At 43.7% G+C, this 23321-nt stretch overlaps 1 protein-coding gene across 1 annotated transcript in view; it reads right to left on the reverse strand.

The window, feature by feature from the left end:
- Nucleotides 1-23321, reverse strand: part of LOC126234036 (piwi-like protein Siwi) — a 257707-nt gene that overhangs the window by 64927 nt on the left and 169459 nt on the right. Inside the window, exon 10 of the mRNA XM_049942902.1 lies at nucleotides 5785-6075. Coding sequence (XP_049798859.1) covers nucleotides 5785-6075 — 291 coding nt within the window. The remainder of the gene's footprint in view (nucleotides 1-5784; nucleotides 6076-23321) is intronic.

Genomic DNA, 23321 nt, shown 5'->3' on the forward strand with positions numbered 1-23321 from the left:
AGCTGACCATGTAGCACATATTTCAAATTCTGCAACCAGTGCTTGAGCTGTCTTGCAGGAATTGCCATTCCCGCTGTCAACACTTGAAAAGATATTGGGCACATTTACAATGGCATTTGTACGAGATTCAAAATGTGACTTTTCCCTATGTATTATGGCAGGTGTGGAAATGGATGACATGTGGCTGGGGAATACTCTCTGGCTGGGGGAAAAAAAAAAAAAAAAACATTTTACTCTACCCATTGCCATGAATGCACAGAACTGTTGAATATGGGGTTCAAGTCCACCACATGTTGTGCAGAAATGTTCATTGCACTCAGCTTATGTAACTTCATGAAGCTAGTTTGCAAGTTTCATTACAACCACCCTTTGTGTGTGTGTGTGTGTGTGTGTGTGTGTGTGTGTGTGTGTGTGTGTGTGTGTGTGTGAAAAATTCAGGAGGGTGTAATGACAATACTATGAAAAGGATAGGTTCAATTTAGGAACATTTTACATGCACACACGCACACACATGCACACACAACCACAAACACACACACACAGGTTGCTTATAATGAAACTGATGGTGTTCCGAGTGCTGCAGCGCCGGCTGTTAACATTGAAGCATGAAGAAACTTTGGAGGCAAGTTCATTAATCAGTGCACTTGTGGAGTATTCTGAAAAAAATAATAGTTCCACCAGGGGAAATTATGGTGTTGTAAGCAGTGAGAAAGTGGAGTGGTTGCAGGAAAAATGGAGGAGCGATCAAACACATGATAATGGTGGTTCTGGCATGATTATTAGGATTCGGCACAAGTTAGAACATGTGTCCAATACGGTATCCCTACTCAGTAGTATTGTATTGTATGTTAACCGGGTGCCTAGAAACGATGGAAGGGCTCTGTCCCTGCTGCAGCCGCAGTGTTCCACAACCCCACGACAACTACCGTAGTCCACTTATCCCTCTGCCGCCCCACACTGAACCACTCTTTCAGGGTTATTGTGTGGTTAGGCCCCTGATAGACCCCCCCCCCTCCCCACCGGGGAATGTCTCACACCAGACGAGTGTAACAACTATGTTTGTGTGGTAGAGTAATGGTGGTGTACGGGTACGTGGACAACTTGTTTGTGCAGCAATCGCCGACATAGTGTAGTTGAGGCAGAATAAGGGGAACCAGCCCACATTCGCTGAGGCAGATGGAAAACCATCTAAAAACCATCCACAGACTGGCCAGTTCTCCGGGCCTCGACACAAATCCGCCAAGCGGATTCATGCCAAGGACCAGGCGTTCCTTCCAAATCCAGAGAGCCATGTATTAGACCACACGGCTAACCGGGCAGGCTACTCAGTAGTAAGTTGCATACATAAAAAGTCATGGTCATGAGACATTGGGTCGTAGACAAACACAATGAAAATACTGTTATACACTGAGGTTTCGGCCAAAAGGTGCTCTACTAAGTAGGAAACACACAAATTCACACAAGATTAATACAACTACATATGACCACTGTCTCTAGCTGTAGTGGCCAGTCTGTAAACAGCAACTGTGCCTAATGGGAGACGCAATCTGTGGGTGGTGGAGTTAAGGAGGAGGCTGTGGCAAGGAGATGGAGGGGTAGCGGGGTAGGGGTGGGGAAAGGTGTAGTGCTACTTGTGAGAGCATGTAGGGACATGGTGGGTACAGTGTAGGGCTGCTAGGTGCTGTCCACAGTTTTCTTATTTTTTATTATTTGGGGTGGAATGGGGGGAGGGGAGGCAGTTGGAGGCAGTGGGTGAGAAGTAGAGGAGGAGAAAAAGGCTACTGGGTGTGTTGGTTGAATAGAAGGCTGTGTAGTGCTGGAGTGGGAGCAGCGAAGATGGTAGGTGAAGTGTAGGGGCTAGTGGAGGTTGAGGCCATGGGGTTAACAGGAGGATAGGATATATTGCAGGGAGAGTTCCCACCTCTGCAGTCCAGAGAAGTTTGTGTTGGTAGGAAGGATCCAGCTGGCCGAGGGTGTGAAGCAGTCACTGAAGAGAAGCACTTGTTCGGAGCAGCATGTTGAGCAACTGCATGGTCCAGCTGTCCCTCGGCCACAGTTTACCAGTGGCTGTTCATGTGGGGACAGACAACTTGTGGGTTGTCATGCCCCAGTAGAAAGCAGCACAGTGGTTGCAGTTTGGTTTGTAGATCATATGACTGGTTTCACAGTACCCCTCTTTCTGTGGGATACGCAATGCCTGTGACTGGAGTGGAGTAAGTAGTGGTAGGAGGATGTATGGGACAGGTCTTACATTTAGCTCTATTGAATGGATATGAGTCATGAGGCAGGGGGTTGGGAGTAGGGGCTATGTAGGGATGGACAAGGATATTTCGTAGGTTCAGTGGGTGGTGGAATACCACTGTGGGAGGTGTGTGAAGGATAGTGGGTTGGGTATTCCTGAATTCATGCCATTTTTCCAACTGCACCTAGCAACTCACCCTGTCCTTGCATGCTCCAACAACCTTTCTCCACCCCTACCCTGCTGCCCCTCCCCTTCCAGGCTCCTCCTTATTCCTATCACCCAAAGATTGCTCCTCCCATCAAGCATAGTGGCTGTACACAGTCTGGTCTCAGCAGATAGACACAACAGTCACAAGTTTTGTGTTTTCTACTTTAGAAGAAAACCTTTATGCTGAAAGCTCAATGTATAGCAGTCTTTCAGTTGTGTGACACATTGTGCGTTCTATATGGTGAGGAGCAATCTATCCGTTTCATTATTGTGTGTGTGTGTGAAACTTTATTCTTATTTCTGGTTGAATGACATTATAGTGTTTGTACTGTAAAGTAAAATAAAGAAGTGTGTCTCAAAGAGACACTCATGTGGCAGCAGTATGAGAGTTGGACAAGGCAACAAAAACATTGGTGATCCATCTTTGTGTCAGCTTAACAGCATCACACAGCTCATGGATTTTGATATAGCCGGGTCCTAAGCACACACATCACCTGAAGGTGCCCCAGATGTGCTCAATAATCTTGAGGTAAGATGATGTGGAAGTAACCTCATGGTCATGTAGTGTTCCCCAAATCAATCACATTATTCTGTCGCAAGGGACAGTAAACTGTTATGCAGTAACTACAGGTTAACTTGTGAGATGCTGTAGATGAACGAAGGGTTACTATATCTTTAACCTGTGAGAGGCACTGATAGATGAATTAGGGCAATCATTTCATCACAAATGAACATTCCTCATACAACAATGCCTCTACTACCTGCCTCATTGTTGCTTTACTGGTAAATGGGTTGCATGGGCTAAAGTGGATTTCAACATATGCATACATTTCCAGCAACATATACCATGACCCATCAGTCTAGGAAACCATTCCCATGAGTCAAGTGTCCACAAGAGGTGGCCCCACACCACAGATAATGCATGTGCCATGTAGTAAGCAGCTTCAGTACTTTCTAATAACGAAATGTATCTGGATGGTACAGGTCCTCACTGACTGTTATGCAACACTGATTCCTGTTATGCAGCACTAAACTTGTGACTGATTTGTTAAACTGTAATCCATTTACTTTTGGGTTAAACTGCAATAGTCAAAAGCAGTTTGTTATTAGCATTATGTTGCTCCTAGCCATTGACTCCAGCAGAAGCATTTCTCCTAAATCACATCCTCATATAAAATGCCACACAGTGAGACACCTAGAAATACCCTAGCTGGGCAACCTTGGAGATGGTTTTCTGTACATTAAGAACCCATATTCAGGTGTCATAAAATGCACAAATATTACACATCTCACCCACCTTGCTGTCAACTTTCATGCCAATGGCCAGAGTAAAGCGTAGTGACAGGCCACTTATGTGACACTTCAGGATTCCATTCTGTGCAACAAGAATAATAGTATCTCTGCCCTCCTCTCTCTCTCTCTCTCTTCCCCTCCAACACAACAGATTTCTAAATTTCAATTGCTCTTGCATACAGCTATTTCTTAAGAAATGCAATTGAAAAAAGAGGAAAGGAATGTTACACAAGGAAGTCCTCTGCACAAACAAATGAGCTCTTTTCAAAAAATTCTGGAACATTTGTAATTTCGCACTAATGGTGTGTTGGAGTGAAATGCAGCTTGCATCCCTGCACATGCCTGTGTTTTATGTGTAACTGCTGTATGTTTCATTGTTATATATGCCTCTTAGTTATTGTTCAGTGGTGTATCAAGTAGAATGTTGTGTCGCACAGATTACGAACTTCGAGATGGCAGAATTAGAGGAGCAACACATCTGCATTAAATTTTGCATGAAACTCAAGAAAACCTTTATACAGACACACCAACTTGTGCAGGAAGCCTACGGTGATGAGTGATTAAGCCTTGTTTAAAAATGGCCGAACGGAAGTTGAAGATGACCCTCATTCAAGACGCACTTTGACGTCGACTGATGACACTCATGTCAGGAACATTAACGAAATTGTGTGCGCCAATAGGAGACTGACTGTCCAAGAGATTGTAGAAGAATGCAACATTTCAGTTTGTTCATGTTGTGAAATCCTGACACAGCATCTTGCAATGCACTGTGTCGGCACCAAGTTTGTCTCATGGGTCATAAGTCAATACCAGAAAGACTTTTGCCTTGCACTCTGTGAAGAGCTTCCAAGTTGCACAAATAAGAACAAGATATGTGTCTATGGTTATGATGTTGAGATGACAAGGTTCATCTCCAAGACCCAAAAAAGCTCATTAGGTCAGGTCAAATGTCAAAGTTATGCTGATAGTTGTCTTTGACTTTGAAGGATTAGTTCATGATGAATTCATGCCATAGGGGCAAACTGTCAATTAATGGTAATATTGGGATGTGTTGTGATGCCTGCAAGAAAATGTGAGAAGGAAATGGCCTGAAATGCAGCCAGACAACCCATGGCCCTTGCATTAAGATAACGCACCTCCATGTTCATCCCTGTTGGTGTGTGACTATTGGACAAAAAACGAAATCACTGTGCTGCCTCATCATCTGTACTCAGATCCTGACCTGACTCCTGTGGACTTTTTTTTATTTCCAGAGTTGAAAACACCATTGAAAGGATGAAGATTGAACGATAGACAAGATAAAAGAAAATTCGCAGACAGCACTTTATGTGATCCAGCAAGAGCCATACCAAGACTGATCTCGGGAAAAGGAAATGGCAATGGGAGTGGTGTATCAGCTGTGTAGGAGAGTATTTCAAAGGAGACCATGCACAATAAGTAAAAGGTAAGTGTAGAAAAATTTTGTGGACAAAGTTCTGGAATTTTATGAATAGACACCGTACATCTAGCAACAGACATCATTGTACAATGGCTCCTACCTACACCTATTTTTAACTAATTAAAGTTTTCTTCCCTCTCAGAATCTTGTACAGCAACTTAAGAGGCATGTGCAATGGCAGAAGTTTGAAATGATGGTACTGTTATAAAACATCTGTGCAACAACTAAAACACTAAATAACTTGCTGCTACATTCCGGATGTATTACAGAACACAGACGGGAAAAGAAAATGTTTGAATTCCAGATTATGCAAGAAAACTGGAAATGCTTTTTTGGCAGGTATTATTTTATTATTTCTATTAAATGATGGTGTACATAATAATAATAATAATACTAATAATAATAGTAATAGTAATAATATAACAAAATTAAGCCAATTGGGTCAATTACTATCTTGCTGTAACCAAGGTATGGGATTAAATTTATTTTGACTGTGTAAATTAATCAAATAAAAAGCCAGCAGAGAAAAAGTGAAAAACCTTGTCAAAACATTTATCTTTAAATCAAGATCTGTACATAGAATGATGCAAAACTATACGCTTACCTTTAATAGTTCAACTTCATGTTCCATGACGAAGGGGATCTGACCTTCCCCCACACCATCCCTATAAACTATTATTCTTTCTGGCAAGGAGCCATTCATTGTTTGAAATTTTTGAAGAGCCTTGCACATATTAATACTCAGTTCATTAGATAGCTCTTCACCAGAATGTTGGTAGCTCACAGCAGAGAAGTATCTACTCAGAGCCTTGTTCATGGATGCTACAAGAGCACCAATGGAGACTCCACGACTTGCTGTGTCATGGTAAACATCAAAGCCAACAACCATTAGACCCTGCCACAAAAAAAGCAATAGTATTTAAGCAGAATTTTGAATTTTTGATTGTTAGATAAATTGAAAGATGATAATTTTTGCTTCATGTATTTTCATATTTTCACCAATTCTTGTCTTATCCATTTCACAGAAAGGCTCTCATGACAAGTGGGGAAGCATTCTAGCTGAAAATATAGTAACTTATGTTCTAAGTATCTAATTAAATAAAAACTATGAAAGTTGAAGACTCTTGATTTAAGGTACAATTTCAAGAAAGCTGTGAAAACTGATTCTTATATAAATGGCAATGTGCAGGAACTGATAAGAAAAAACTTAATGCAACACATGTATCCATTAAAAAATCTAAGCATGAAACCAATAAAAATCCAAAGTTTCCTTGAAGATCCTAATGAAGTTTTGCTCATAAATTCAATAAGTAAATGAAAGATTTCATTCAGTCTCTAATGGATCATTCTGATGTTGAAACTGAAAACCAACAGAAACCTGAAATATTCAATTCCACACCTAAATATGTATTAATTCGTGAGAATGTTATCATGCTAGTTTGTACACCACACAAACTCACAAATAAAAGTCACTAAAACACTTCCAGTAAAAGAGAAAATTTGGGCTTGGTAAAAATCCTGCTACGACTTCCTTGCTAAGCCTTATACAACATTTCTCATGCAAGGTATGGTACTGAATGAATAGAAAAGAACTCAGGTCATTATAATAAGGTTGGAAGATAAATAAACAGACATTCCAAAATACACACAAATAATCTAATTTTAGTCTGTTGCTGAGTCCTAGAGCATGTCCTATATTCAACCATTATGACACTAATGGAGGAAACAAAAACTTCTATCAAAGAACCAGTGAGGAACAGCACAAATAACTTGTGTGAAATACTGTTCATGTTTTTCAGACACAACATCTTGGAAATAACTGATGCAGACACATTCTTCCTACATTACTGGCTGGTAGCCTATATACGGTATAGAAATCTTCATAAATAAAAATTTGACTCAAATAATTTTTTACTAATTCAACACAGTATATTTTCCTTGGTGGCAACCAAAAATGCAAGTAACATTAGGTGTGCCAGAAGAAAGTATTGCAAGACATTAATGTTTGTAATATGATTAATCAGAAAGCTGCAGCAGCATTCTCCCGTCGTCAGATGATTCTGTTGCAACAAGAGTCATAGTTGGATCATCACCAGGAAATAAAGATTAACTTTAGCAATATTTCTATTGGGTGTATGTAGTGGCAGCTATCTTTGTAGTTATCTTTAAATGTGAATAAGGGCAAGATATTAAAGAGAAAACAGTTTGATAAACCTGGCCATAATTACTACAAAATGGTATGAAATGAGAGGAATATGTGAAAAAAGTTAGTAGCTTGTTTGTTGCAAGGAAAATTGTGAAGGACCTGAAAAGGAAACAGCACTGAAAATATTACCACTGGCAATTCTGACACACAGCTCCATCCATTTTTTATGGAGCATGGTAAAAAAATCCTATTTCTTTTTCTGTGAAAAGGAAAATTGCTACTCATTATATAGCAGAGATGCTGAGTCGCAAATAGGCACAACAAAAAGACTGTCACAAATATAGCTTCCAGACAGTAAGGCACACACATGACTGAAGTCTCAGTGATGGGAGTGGTGACTGAGGGGTTGGGGGGGGGGGGGCTGGGGCAGGGAGAGTGAGAGATAGTAGGGTAGCGTTGGTGGACAGTGACGTGCTGATGGGGAGCGCACAAGGATGAGGTGGAAAGAGGGTAAGGCACCCGTGTGCAGTTGGGAGGTTAGATGGAGAACAGCGGCAAGGCTGGGAGAGGGGGTGACAGCTGAATGGACACTGACAAACTTAGGCCAAGAAACAATTGGACCACCCTGTTGCTGAGCACACTGCCAAACATGACATCCTTCATTTCAATAACTGCTTCACAGCCTGTGCCATATGGATCATTCCCACCAACACCAGCTTTTCTGAATTGTGCATGTGGGAACCTTCCCTGCAAAATATCCTATGTTCCTGTAACCTTCCTGGCCTCAACCTTCATTAGTCATTGTCCTCTTCCATCCAACCCCTTCTCTTTTCCCATTCCAGCACTACACAGCCCTCATTCCTCCATCGCACCCAGTCTTTTTCTTCTCTCCTTCTTCGCTGTCGCCCCCCCCCCCCCCCCCCCCCCGCCCTCCAGCCACACCACTGTTCTCCGTCTAACTTCCCAACTGCCCACATGTGTTGCACCCTCTTTCCACCTCATCCCTGCATGCTCCCCAAAAGCACGTCACTGTCCGCCACCCCTATCCTATCATCTCTCGCCCTTCCTGCCCCAAGCCTCTTCCCCCCCCCCCCCCCCAGTCACCATTCCCATAATGCACTGTTCCTGCTGCTCACAGTGTGGCTTCAGTTGTCTGAGACTGCAGTCGTGTTTGTGTGAGTTTGTGAGTGTGTATGTGTGCGTTTATCATCTAATTTTGATGGAGGTCTTAATGGCCAAAAGCTATATTTGTGACAGTCTTTTTGTTTTGCCTATCTGTGACAGCTACTCCGCTATATGGTGAGTAGCAACTTTTCTTTTCACAGTATTGTTACATTCCATCCTGGATTTTACATTGTTTGACTATTTCTTCTTCTACCACTCATAACATCACTGTAATGTTTTTCTCTTTATTTGCTCTATTTTTATGAATAACACATATATTAGAGTTATACAAATCAGCAATTAATGCTGTAATCCATAAAGTTTTATTACTTCACATGTAATTGTCCAATTACTGATGATAACACCCTAATTTCTTTACCTGGAAACAATACTGGGAAAAAGAAATCCATAGTTTAAGATTCGTAAGTAATACACAGAGCTGAACGTCTTACTGAGTAAATCATTGTATATACCTCATTTCAAACCCCTGATTCTCCTCTTCTCTTTGACCTAGACAATTTCATTTCTTAGCCAGTCTTTGTAGGTTCTGTGAATCCCTATGGAACTATAAGTAACACCTACAAAGTAATACTTATAATTTTGCACTTTTCTAATCACCCAAGTCACAGTTAAACATACTTGCTGTCTTGATTATTATAACTTTCTATAATTTGATTTTAAACACTGGAAAATCCAGGATGGAATATCATAATTTTATGAAAAGGATAGTACACACCATATAGTGGGAATGCTAAGTCGCAGGCACACCAAAAAGACTCTGTAAGTGAGCTATAGGCCAACAAGGCCTTTGTTGGACACACACACACACACACACACACACACACACACACACACAAAATCACTCACTCTCTCTCTCTCTCTCTCTCTCTCTCTCTCACACACAAACAAACACACACACACACACACACACACACAGACACACACACAGACGGTGGGGGTAAGGAGGAGCCAGGGGTGGGTATGAGGAGGGATAGCAGGGTACAGCGGGGGGATGGTAATGTGCTGCTTATGGGATCATACAGGCATGAGGTGCTGAGAGGATAGGGCAGCTAGATGCAGTCAGGCGGTTGATGGTGGGCGGGGGGTGGGGCGAGGTGGGGGAGAGGTTAATGGAAATGGAGAGAAGTACAGACACTGTGGGTGCATTGGTGGAATAGAGGGCTGTGTTGTGCTGGAATGGGAACAGGGAATGGGCTAGATGGGTTAAGACAGTGATTAATGAAGGTTGAAGCAGGCTGTGAAGGAGTCATTGGAATGAAGGACATCATGTTGGGCAATGTGCTAAGCAACAGGGTGGTCCACTTGTTTCTCGGCTGCAGTTTGTCAGCTTGGCCATTCATGCGGACAGACAGCCTGTTAGTTGTCATACCCATGTAGAACGCAGCACAGTGGTTGCAGCTTGGCTTGTAGACCACATGACACCTTTGATGTGATAGGTGATTTTTGTGACCAGACTGGACTAGGAAGTGGTGGGAGGACGTATAGGACAGATGTTGCATCTAGGTCTATTACAGGGGCATGAGCCATGAGGTAAGGGTTTGGGAGTAGGGGCTGTGTAGGGATGGGCAAGAATATTGTGTAGGTTCGGTGAACGGTGGAATAACACTGTGGGAGGGGTGGGAAGGACAGTAGGCAGGACATTTCTCATTTCAGGGCGTGACGAGAGGTAGCCAAAACCCTGGCGGAGAATGTAATTCAGTTGCTCCAGTCCTGGGTGGTACTGAGTTACAAGGGGTATGCTCCTCTGTGGCTGAACGGTGGGACTTTGTGAGGTGGTGGGACATTGGAAAGATAAGGCACAGGAGATACAATTTTGTACAAGACTGAGATGATAATTAAGGTTTGTGAAGGCTTCAGTGAGACACTTTCGGTATATTTCGAGAGGGACTGCTCGTCACTGCAGATGCGATGACCAAGGATGGCTAGGCTGTATGGGAGGGACTTCTTCGTATGGAAGGGGTGGCAGCTGTCAAAGTGGAGGTATTGCTGGTGGTTAGTTTGTTTGATATGGACAGAGGTACTGATGTAGCTATATTTGAGGTGGAGGTCAACATCTAGGAAAGTAGCTTGTTGGGTTGATTAAGACCTGGTGAAGGAAACGGGGGAAAAGTTGTTAAGGTTCTGGAGGAATGTGGATAGGGTGTCCTCATCCTCAATCCAGATCACAAATATATCATCAATGCATCTGAACGAGGAAGGGGTTTGGGATTATGGGTGTTTAGGAAAGATTCCTCTAGATGGCCCATGAATAGGTTGGCATAGAATGGTGTCGTGTGGGTGCCCATAACTGTATCCTCGATTTGTTTGTAGGTGTGCCTTCAAAGGACAAAGGAGAAATAATTGTGGATGAGGATATAATTGGTCCTGGCGACTCGGAAGGACATTGTAGGTATGGAATCTCTCGGGCCTTGGGAAGGTGGTGTTCAATAGCAGTAAGGACATGGGCATTGTGGATGTCAGTGTAAAGAGAGGTGGTATCACAACAGTGATAAGCAGGGCACCATGTAGTAAAGGAACAGGAAATGTGGAAAGTTGGTGGAGGAAATGTTTGGTATCTTTTATATAGGAGGACAGGTTGCAGGTAATAGGCTGAAGGTGATGGTCTACGAGAGCAGGGATTCTCTCAGTAGAGACACAGTTAACTGGCCAGAAGGTGATGTTCTGGGTGGTTGGATTTATGGACTTCAGGAAGGCTGGTGAAGATAGTGGCGTGGAAAGTGGTAGGGATGAGAAAAGGGATGGACTCCAGTCTGGCTACAGCTATCACCTATCCCGTCAAAGGCAGGGCTACCTGTAAAAACAGTCATGTGACCTACAAGCTAAGCTGTAACCTATGTGCTGAGTTCTACATGGGTGTGACAACCAACAAGCTGTCTGTCCTCATGAATGGCCACTAACATAATGTGGCCATGAAACATCTGGACCACCCCACTGCTGAGCACACCACCCAACATGATGTTCTTCATTTAGTCATTACTTCAGAGCCTGTGCCATCTGACTCCTTCCCACCAACACCAACTTTTCTAAATTGCACACTTAGGAACTCTCCCTGCCACATATCTTACATTCCATAACTCTCCTGCCTCATCCTCTGTTAGTCATTGTCCTTACACATCTAGCCCCTTCCTTTATCCCATTCCAGCACTACACAGCCCTCTATTCCTCCAATGCACCCAGTCTTTTTACTTCTCTTTTTCCGCTAATCCCCCACTAACCCCCCCACACACACACTCTTCTCCCCACCAGCCCTCCGTCAACCTCCCAACTGCACCTAGGTGCAGTCTCCACCTCGTCCCTGTATGTTCCCATAAGCAACTGTGTGTGTGTGTGTGTGTGTGTGTGTGTGTGTGTGTGTGTGTGTGTGTGTGTGTGTCCTCCCAACTGCACATAGGTGCAGTCTCCACCTCGTCCCTGTATGTCCCCATAAGCAGCCGTGTGTGTGTGTGTGTGTGTGTGTGTGTTGTGTTGGCCGAAAGCTCACTTTCTGACAGTTTTTTTATTGTGCCTATCTGCAAGTCAGCACATCCGCTATATGGTGAGTAGCAACTACCCTTTTCAGAATATTGTATTGTTAGATTTTGTCATCTTTCATGGTATTGTTGAGATGCACTTCTATGTGTGTGCCTGCCACCCGCCTGCTCTAGCAGATGATCTCGCACTGTGGCAGATTAAGTGCCACCTGGGATAGAACTGCATTGTGAATTATATGCAACCAAGGACATCGTTTTTCTCTGCTATATGCCTCGTTGCTGCAGTGCATGGGGTTTTTCCCTACAGCATGCAGAAGCACCACAACTCACTGCACTTTCCACCCTGGTGTGAGCTGTCCATAGGACAAGTGCAGCAATTTACTGTTAATCAACAGTGGGTTGATTTTGTGCTACTAAAATGTGAATAGCATTGCCAAGCTCCCACGATGCCTCTGGAGAACTAGCAGGTGAGATTGATACCATACTTCAGGAAAATACTATTCAGTACCTTGCAGTCTCATGTCTTCGATACTGTCCCATACAAGAACAAGGTGGAGAGGGGGTAGGGCAGCTACGTGCATATGAGAGACTGATGGGTGGGTTGGTGGGAGGGAATATAGCAGAAAAGGAGTGAAACGGACAGTGGGTAACCTATAGTGAGTGCAGTAACATCCAACCTCTTTTGTTGAATACTTGCAAACTGCCGCAGTGCCACAGGTATGTATGTTAAAGACTGAAACCCGCAACTGTGTTAGATTAGCTTCACTTACAGTTGGTTACTCAAGCATGTTTATTTGTAGTCTGTATTTGCTTTAGTCACTGTGCTAGATTGGCTTCCCTTATGGCGTACCGAGTGAGGTGGCGCAGTGGTTAGCACACTGGACTCGCATTCGGGAGGACGACGGTTCAATCCCGTCTCCGGCCATCCTGATTTAGGTTTTCCGTGATTTCCCTAAATCGTTTCAGGCAAATGCCGGGATGGTTCCTTTGAAAGGGCACGGCCGATTTCCTTCCCCATCCTTCCATAACCCGAGCTTGCGCTCCGTCTCTAATGACCTCGCTGTCAACGGGACGTTAAACACCACTAACCTAACCTAACCTTATGGCGCATCACATTTGTTTATCTGTATACTGTATTTAGATTGATAATTGTGTTAGGTTAGCTTCACCCACGGTAACTCAAATTTACTTGTAATTATATTTTACTTTGATAACTGTGTTAGATTAGACACACTTGCAGTACCTCCAAGTTCATTTATTTTTATTTGCGTATTTCATTGATCACTGTGTTAAATCAGTCCTGTTTACCATACTTGTAGAACATTAAAAATGTTTCTCATGTTGTCTTAAAAAACTGTGTAAACTGATCACCTACACTGGGACAGTTGGCACCTATCAAGAGTACTCGTAATGCCTTTATGAATGGTGGGGATTATTGGACTGATTCAATTGAGTTTTCATTCATAGACTTTTTTGTGGTAACTTACCGGGTGGTTACACTTGAAAGTGCAGTTACTGACAGAGATCCAATGTGTGCTGTATGTATCACATGGCAGCAAAACTTGGTAGATATTCTAATGTGGAAATGATTTACATGGGGGAAAAATTAGTTTCAATTTAAGCCACCAGTTGCAAATCTGACACTATGCAGGCAGAAAGATGTCTAGAAATGTTACAATACATAGTGGATTAGGAACAAGATGTGGGCAGAAAAGATCGAATAAATGAGAAAGTCATAATTTTGATTTCATTATTAACTGCTGCTTACACGTTTTGTTCAATATGAGCACTGAAGATGTTGACAAGATACTGCATCAACAAAATGATGTGGTGGACAATTGGTCACAGCAGTTCCGCTGGATCAGTTAAGAGACCAAACAAATCCCTGGTAAAGGAATCCTTTGATATTCCCAGAGCAAAAAATCCTGTGGATTCAGATCAGGTGAGCTTGTAGGCCATGCACCTGGAAAACCTATGGAGATAACACATTTGTAGAAGGTTGCATTACATAAATCTTTCACTGGGCAAGCAACGTGACATGTTGCCCCATCCTGCATGAAAATAGTGGTTTCCACACAGCTGCACTCTTCCAAATCCCATGCTAACAAGGAGGTTTCAATAACATGCAGACATCACTTTACATCTGACATCCCCCGTGGGTGTATTCTATTCATAGAAGAACAACTAAGAATAAAGCTACTTGTGAATCCACATCATAGTCACAAATGGCAAGCACATGGGCTCTTCATTCACAACATATGATTTAACAGTACCCCAAATTCAGAAGTTCTATATATTCACAGCAGCCTTTAGTGTAAAATGTATCTTGTTACTCCACAGAATATGTCGCACCATGTGTCATCAACTTTGATCTGTTCCAGAAACCAAATAATTCAGAAATACACTGCAGATCATGAGGTTCCAGCTGCTGCACTATCTGGTACCAATGTAATATGGACTACAAAGCTTTCTGTACTGTTGACTATGGGATGGGCAGTTACTGTCACACTGTATGAGCACGAGCACTACCCAGAGCACATGCTGTATGGTCAATTATTGTAACAGCAACTTTGTCAACAGGGATAGAGTGCCTTCCTCTTTCATTTGCCACACCAAGCTCACTCGTATTTTCGAATGTCATTATCATCTTCTTTAAACCATTTAATGACATTGGGCCTCTCCTTAGACCTTTCACTCAGCAATACTCTTTCAATACAGCTCTGTAGTTGCTCCCGCCACATAAAACAATTCCACTAACAACACACGGTCTCTCTTCTCGATAGCCATACTGTTAATTCAAGTTATGGATTGTCAAATGACAGCATGGGTGTCATAGCACCCATCATATACACAGTATACATTATAACTACCCAGTACCAATGTAAATGCATTCAGCAATTGTGCCAACTAATTGTGCCTGTTAACATTCCAATACAGTAACTGTTTAGTATTCAGACATCTTTTGTTACATTCTTCCCCTGCATCACCAGTCCATTTTACCCTCCAGGTCTAATAAACCCACAGTATCCACCCGTATCCAGTGTCATTGTAACTGCCATCTGCTACATATCTCCTGTGCAGCAAGCTACGTAAATTTAAGTATTAACTGTGTTTTTCTTATTTGTCATTTCTTGTTCTGTGTGTTTTTGCTTTTAGGAAGCTTTAATTTTTGAGTACTGGTACTAGTAATAGTGTTCCCTAGATTTCGTGTTTGTTTTGAATACAGTCAGAGAGAGTACCTTTAGTCATCTGTAGTGCCAGTACTGCCAGTGTCGTAACTGCCATCTGCTTCACATCTCCTGAGCAGCAAGCTACATAAATTTAAATATAAACTGTGTTTTCCTTACTTGTCACTTCTTTTTTCATGTGTTTTTGCTTTTAGGAAGCTTTAATTTTCGAGTACTAGTAATAGTGTTCCATAGATTTCGTGTTTGTTTTGAATACAGCCCAGAGAAAGTTAGTGCTTATTTTCATTGTTCCCAACAAGAAATGTCTAGTAACCACAGTTTAGTCAGCTATCAGCTGCCTTTAGTTAATTAGCAGTCTAGTTAAAAGTTGACTAACTCTCTACAGTAAATTGATTTCTTAGGATGGATAGGATGTGTGACTGCTGTGCAGTCACAGAAGGAGCTGGCCACTGTCTGCAAACATCTGAACGTTCTGATGGTCACTGTCAGCTGTCTTCAGGCTGCTGCCTCAGAGTGTAGCAGTAGTGGTGAGTTTGGTGCATTGCATGGTACACCCCGGGTGTTACATGCTTCACCCACGGGCCATGCTGTTGAAAAATAGTCGTGGTTACCGACTGGGGTTGGGCCATCCTCTCCCCAAGGGGAGTGGGGGTTTCAACGGCGTTCGCGTCGCATGAGGCGGAGGGTCAATGTGGAGGATGGCCGTGTGGCATTGCCCGCTCTGCCTGTGACTCGACATGTGGCCGCTCCTTCAGCAAGGTCCGAGCAGGCACACGGGGCGAGGGGTTTATTAGTGATTGGGAGCTCCAATGTTAGGTGGGTGATGGAGTGCCTTAGGGAAATAGCGGAAAGGTCAGGGAAGAAGCCCAGTGTTCACTCTGTCTGCTTGCTTGGGGGTCTCATCAAGATGTGGAAGAGGCCCTGCCAGTGGCAATTGAGAGCTCTGGGTGCACCTGACTGCAAATTGTTGCTCATGTCGGCACGAATGACTCCTGCCGTCTAGGTTCAGAGGTCACCCTCAGTTCATACAGGCAGTTGGCGGATCTGGTGAAGACAGAAAGCCTTGCTCGATGGGTGGAATCCGAGCTCACTATTTGTATTGTCTTTCCCAGAACCGATTACAGTGCTCTGGTTTGGAGCCGAGTGGAAGGCTTAAACCAGAGGCTCAGACAATTCTGTGGAGATCTGGGGCACAAATTTCTCGATCTCCGGGTGGAGAAATGTAGGGTACCACTGAATAGGTCAGGTGTGCACTACACACAGGAAGCAGCTACAAGGGTAGCGGAATACGTGTGGAGTGCACATGTGGGCTTTTTAGGTTAGAGAATTCGAATTCCCTCGCTAGGCCTGACAAGACACTTCCTGAGACGCGACAAGGTAGCAGTAGGCAACATGCAACAGGGAATGACAATATTAATGTGGTAATAGTAAACTGCAGGAGCATCTATAGAAAGGTCTCAGAACTGCTCTCATCAATAAATGGTCACAATGCCCACATAATACTAGGGACAGACAGTTGGGGCTGAAACCAGATGTAAACAGTAATGAAATTCTAAACTCAGACTGCAGAGACAAGTGGAGGGGGAGGTGTGTTTATAGCGATAAAAAGTGCAATAGTATTGATGGAGATCCGAAATGTGAAATAATTTGGGTGAAGGTACCAGTTAAAGCAGGCTCAAACATGGTAATTGGATGCCTCTATAGGCCCCCTGGCTCAGCAGCTGTTGTGGCATAACACCTGAAGGAAAATTTGGAAAATATTTCGAGTAGATTTCCCGACCATTTTATAGTTTTGGGTGGAGATTTTAATTTACCAGATATAGACTGGAGACTCGAACATTTATAACGAGTGGCAGGGACAAAGAACCCAGTGAAATTTTTTTAAGTGCATTATCTGAAAACTACCTTGAATAGTTAAACAGAGAACCAACTCATGGCGATAACATATTAGACCTTCTGGTGACAAACAGACCCGAACTATTTGAAACACTTAATGTTGTTGTGGACTGGCAAGACAGCCAATCCACAATGACGGGTAGCCGAAAGGCACGCGTTTAAGCTCACGCAGACTGGCGTGAGGTCTGGAACAGGTAAAGGAAGTTATAGTAGCAAAGAACGTACGTAGCTGCGGGAATACTTAACTTTAATCCATAATTGGTGAACATCGGTCTGACGGTACATGCATCACAAGATAAATAGCAAATGATAATGGCGCCTTGCTAGGTCGTAGCAAATGACGTAGCTGAAGGCTATGCTAACTATCGTCTCGGCAAATGAGAACGTAATTTGTCAGTGAACCATCACTAGCAAAGTCGGCTGTACAACTGGGGCGAGTGCTAGGATGTCTCTCTAGACCTGCCGTGTGGCGGCACTCGGTCTGCAATCACTGATAGTGGCAACACGCGGGTCCGACGTATACTACCGGACCGCGGCCGATTTAAAGGCTACCACCTAGCAAGTGTGGTGTCTGGCAGTGACACCACAAATGTAGAACAGGGAATCAGCGATCATAAAGCGATTACAGCATCGGTGATTTCAGCTATATGGAAGGAAAATTTTTCTGTTTAGCAAAAGTGACAAAAAGCAGATTTCAGAGTACTTGACAGCTCAACACAAAAGTTTTATCTCAAGAACAGATAGTGTTGAGGATCAGTGGACAAAGTTCAAAACCATCGTACAATATGCATTAGATGAGTATGTGCCCAGCAAGATTGTAAGAGACGGAAAAGAGCCACTGTGGTACAACAACCAAGTTAGAAAACTGCTACGGAAGCAAAGGGAACTTCACAGCAAATATAAACACACCCAAAGCCTTGCAGACAAACAAAAATTACACGAAGTGAAATGTAGTGTGAGGAGGGCTATGCGAGACGCGTTCAACAAATTTGAAAGTAAAGTTCTATGTACTGACTTGGCAGAAAATCCTAAGAAATTTTGGTCATGTGTCAAAGTTGTAGGTGGATCAAAACAAAATGTCCAGACACTCTGTGACCAAAGTGGTACTGAAACAGAGGATGACAGACTAAAGGCCGAAATACTAAATGTCTTTTTCCAAAGCTGTTTCACAGAGGAAGACTGCACTGTAGTTCCTTCCTCTAGATTGTCGCACAGATGACAAAATGGTGGTACATATCGAAATAGCAATTAAAATCGCACAAAAGAGGAAAGGCCGCAGGACCTGATGGGATACCAGTTCGATTTTACACAGAGTACGCGAAGGAACTTGCCCCATTCTTGCAGCAGTGTACCATAGGTCTCTAGAAGAGCATAGCGTTCCAAAAGATTGGAAAAGGGCACAGGTTTTCAAGAAGGGATGTTGAACAGATGTACAGAACTATAGCCCTATATCTATAACGTCGATCAGTTGTAAAATTTTGGAACACGTATTATGTTAGAGTATAATGACTTTTCTGGAGACTAGAAATTTACTCTGTAGGAATCAGCATAGGTTTTGAAAAAGACGAACATGTGAAACCCAGCTCGCACTTTTCATCCACGAGACTCTGAGGGCCGTAGACATGGGTTCCCAGGTAGGTGCCGTGTTTCTTGACTTTCGCAAGGCATTTGATACAGTTCCCCTCAGGCGTTTAATGAACAAAGTAAGAGCATATGGACTATCAGACCAATTGTGTGATTGGATTGAAGAGTTCCTAGATAACAGTATGCAGCATGTCATTCTCAATGGAGGGAAGTCTTCCAAAGTAAGAGTGATTTCAGGTGTGCCGCAGGGGAGTGTTGTAGGACCGTTGCTATTCACAATATACGAGGGTATTTCAGAAAGCAAAGATACACTGTATGCCAGAAGAACAGAAGAGTTTTGGCGAGCAAGTTGGCAACACTGGTGTTAACCTTGAAATGTTAGCTTTCTCCTTGCAGTCGTTTGGTAGTTGAACATTGCTTGTGGTTGGAGTAGGTCGTGTTTAAAATGGCTGTGCTGATTCAGAATCCCGCGAAATGCGAAGTGCGCTCCGTCATACGTTTTATTCATGCAAATTATCAGCGACCAGCGGATATTCACAAAGAAATTGTTTCTGTTTATGGAAACATTATGGATTGACAAAATGTAACAAAATGCTGTCATTTCTCTGAACGTAGGACCGATGTTCATGATGAACAAAGAACAGGTCAGCCATCTGTGATCTCTGATGCCGTTCTTCGGAGAACGGAGGAAGCAATTCGTGCGAATAGACGTCTCACATTGAACGAATTGCATCAGATCCTGCCGGATGTGTCAATGACAACTCTTTATGACGTTGTGACAGTCACCCTAGGGTACAGGAAACTCTGTGAGCGCTGGGTTCCAAAACTGTTAACGGAAGAACACCAAAAGAAAAAGGATGGGCTTTGCACTCCACTTCCTCACGAACAATACAAGAGTGGAATAGAAGGGAGAACCGATAGAGGTACTCAAGGTACCCTCCGCCACACACTGTCAGGTGGCTTGTGAAGTATGGATGTAGATGTCGATGTAGATATCATGCTCAGTAAGGAACACAATAAAAAAAATAACAGATTTTGTTATTCTGTCTTATGCTTTCCTATGAGTAGTCATGCAAGACAATGCTTCAGTCAGTCTCCGGTATTCACATGCAATGTTAATATCTCAGCATCACTATCAATCAGTCCTGGGTTACTTATCAATAGTAAACATTATGTGACAAGTCAACAGCCTGCCTTCTTTTGGCCAATATGCAACTGATATTACGGTTAGACGGTAACACATTCAGTAATCACCATGAAGTCAGTATAAAATTCCAGGTACAACTGTTGAAATGTACAGTCATTATCTTCAAACAGATATACACATTAAAATATTAATACGTACATATTACTAGTCAGCAAAAATTTAACAATGTATGTACGTAATAAATCTTAGTTCAAAGATTCCATGACTTACCAAACGGGAAAGCGCTGGTAGATAGGCACAATAAAAAAACACAAACACACAAACAAAATTTCAAGCTTTCACAACCAACGATTGCTTCATCAGGAAAGAGGGAAGGAGAGAGAAAGACAAAAGGATGTGGGTTTTAAGGCAGAGGGTAAGGAGTCATTCCAATCCCGGAAGCGGAAAGACTTACCTTAGGGGGAAAAAAGGACAGGTATACACTCGCATCCACACACATATCCATCCACACATACACCTTAGATGTGCAAGAATGGTCCTGAAAAACCTTACTCATGAACAAAAACACAATCAGGAGAACTAGACTTGCTCACATATACCATAACAGCTATCAAATGCGGATCTTCAAACAAGACTCAGGTGTCAATGTATTGGAAGATCCTCAGTTCACACATTCATGTGCGGATGGATATGTGTGTGGATGCGAGTGCACACCTGTCCCTTACTCCCCCCAAGGCAAGTCCCCCCGCTCCCGGGACTGGAACGACACCCCACCCTCTCCCGAGTTAACCTTTCCTCCAAACCTCTCTCCCAATCCGAAACCTCTGTCCTATCCAAAGGCCTCACCTTCAGCCCCACTCCCAGATTCAACCAAACTGCCCTTGTCAAAGATTTACTGTCCTACACTCGTAGTCTCTGCTGGAAATATCACTTTGCCACGGAGAAAAATAATCCTGATCCCACTCCTAATGATCCAGCTCCCCAAGACACTATCCAAATTGAACCCTGCCTGGAACAGTTCCGTCCTCCATCACAGTGGGACCCACCTCCTCTTCCTCAAAATCACCCTCTCCAAACCTTCCAGGAATTTCTCACTTCCAGCCTTGCCTCTCAATCTTTCTTTAAAAACCTTAATCCTACTCCCAACATCACCACAGCCGAAGCCCAGGCTCTCCGTGATCTGAAAGCTGACCGATCCATCATCATTCTTCCGGTTGACAAGGGTTCCACGACCGTGGTACTTGATCGTCGGGAGTATGTGGCTGAGGGACTGCGTCAGTTTTCAGACAACACTACATACAAAGTTTGCCAAGGTAATCCCATTCCTGATGTCCAGGCAGTGCTTCAAGGAATCCTCAGAACCTTAAGCCCCCTACAAAACCTTTCAACTGACTCCATCAACCTCCTGACCCCACCGACACCTCGCACTCCTACCTTCTACCTACTTCCTAAAATTCACAAACCCAAACATCCCGGCCGCCCCATTGTAGCTGGTTACCAAGCCCCCACAGAACGTATCTCTGCCTACGTAGATCAACACCTCCAACCCATTACATGCAGTCTCCCATCCTTCATCAAAGACACCAACCACTTTCTCGAACGCCTGGAATCCTTACCCAGTCTGTTACCCCCAGAAACCATCCTTGTAACCACTGATGCCACTTCCCTATACACAAATATCCCGCACATCCAGGGCCTTGCTGCAATGGAGCACTTCCTTTCACACCGATCACCTGCCACCCTACCTAAAACCTCTTGCCTCATCACCTTAGCCAGCTTCATCCTGACTCACAACTTCTTCACTTTTGAAGGCCAGACATACCAACAATTAAAGGGAACAGCCATGGGTACCAGGATGGCCCCCTCGTATGCCAACCTATTTATGGGTCGCTTAGAGGAAGCCTTCTTGGTTACTCAAGCCTGCCAACCCAAAGTTTGGTACAGATTTATTGATGACATCTTCATGATCTGGACTCACAGTGAAGAACTCCAGAATTTCCTCTCCAACCTCAACTCCTTTGGTTCCATCAGATTCACCTGGTCCTACTCCAAATCCCATGCCACTTTCCTTGACGTTGACCTCCATCTGTCCAATGGCCAGCTTCACACATCCGTCCACATCAAACCCACCAACAAGCAACAGTACCTCCATTATGACAGCTGCCACCCATTCCATATCAAACGGTCCCTTCCCTACAGCCTAGATCTTCGTGGCAAACGAATCTGCTCCAGTCCTGAATCCCTGGACCATTACACCAACAACCTGAAAACAGCTTTCGCATCCCGCAACTACCCTCCCGACCTGGTACAGAAGTAAATAACCAGAGCCACTTCCTCATCCCCTCAAACCCAGAACCTCCCACAGAAGAACCACAAAAGTGCCCCACTTGTGACAGGATACTTTCCGGGACTGGATCAGACTCTGAATGTGGCTCTCCAGCAGGGATACGACTTCCTCAAATCCTGCCCTGAAATGAGATCCATCCTTCATGAAATCCTCCCCACTCCACCAAGAGTGTCTTTCCGCCGTCCACCTAATCTTCGTAACCTCTTAGTTCATCCCTATGAAATCCCCAAACCACTTTCCCTACCCTCTGGCTCCTACCCTTGTTATCCGCCCACGGTGTAAAACCTGTCCCATGCACCCTCCCACCACCACCTACTCCAGTCCTGTAACCCGGAAGGTGTACACGATCAAAGGCAGAGCCAAGTGTGAAAGCACCCACGTGATTTACCAACTGACCTGCCTACACTGTGATGCTTTCTATGTGGGAATGACCAGCAACAAACTGTCCATTCGCATGAATGGACACAGGCAGACAGTGTTTGTTGGTAATGAGGATCACCCTGTGGCTAAACATGCCTTGGTGCACGGCCAGCACATTTTGGCACAGTGTTACACCGTCCGGGTTATCCTGATACTTCCCACTAACACCAACCTATCCGAACTCCAGAGATGGGAACTTGCCCTTAAATATATCCTCTCTTCCCGTTATCCACCAGGCCTCAATCTCTGCTAATTTCAAGTTGCCGCCACTCATACCTCACCTGTCATTCAACAACATCTTTGCCTCTGCACTTCCGCCTCGACTGACATCTCTGCCCAAACTCTTTGCCTTTAAATATGTCTGCTTGTGTCTGTATATGCGTGGATGGATGTGTGTGTGTGCGTGTGTGTGTGTGCGAGTGTGTGCCTGTCCTTTTTTCCCCCTAGGGTGGCTCTTTCCGCTCCCGGGATTGGGGTGACTCCTTGCCCTCTCCCTTGAGACCCGCATCCTTTCGTCTTTCCCTCTCTTTCCCTCTTTCCTGGTGGGGTGAGGCCGTGGGTTGTGAGGGCTTGAAGTTTTGTGTGTGTGTGTTTTTTTTTATTGTGCCTATCTACCAGCGCTTTCCCGTTTGGTAAGTCATGGAATCTTTGTTTTTAATATATTTTTCCCATGTGGAATGTTTCTTTCTATTTTATAAATCTTAGTTCTCTATTCATACATCAGCAATGTAAGTGCTGACTTATGATGCATGAACTAA

The sequence above is a fragment of the Schistocerca nitens genome, chromosome 1 (assembly GCF_023898315.1).
Source record: "Schistocerca nitens isolate TAMUIC-IGC-003100 chromosome 1, iqSchNite1.1, whole genome shotgun sequence".
Classification (NCBI taxonomy): Eukaryota; Metazoa; Arthropoda; class Insecta; order Orthoptera; family Acrididae; genus Schistocerca; species Schistocerca nitens.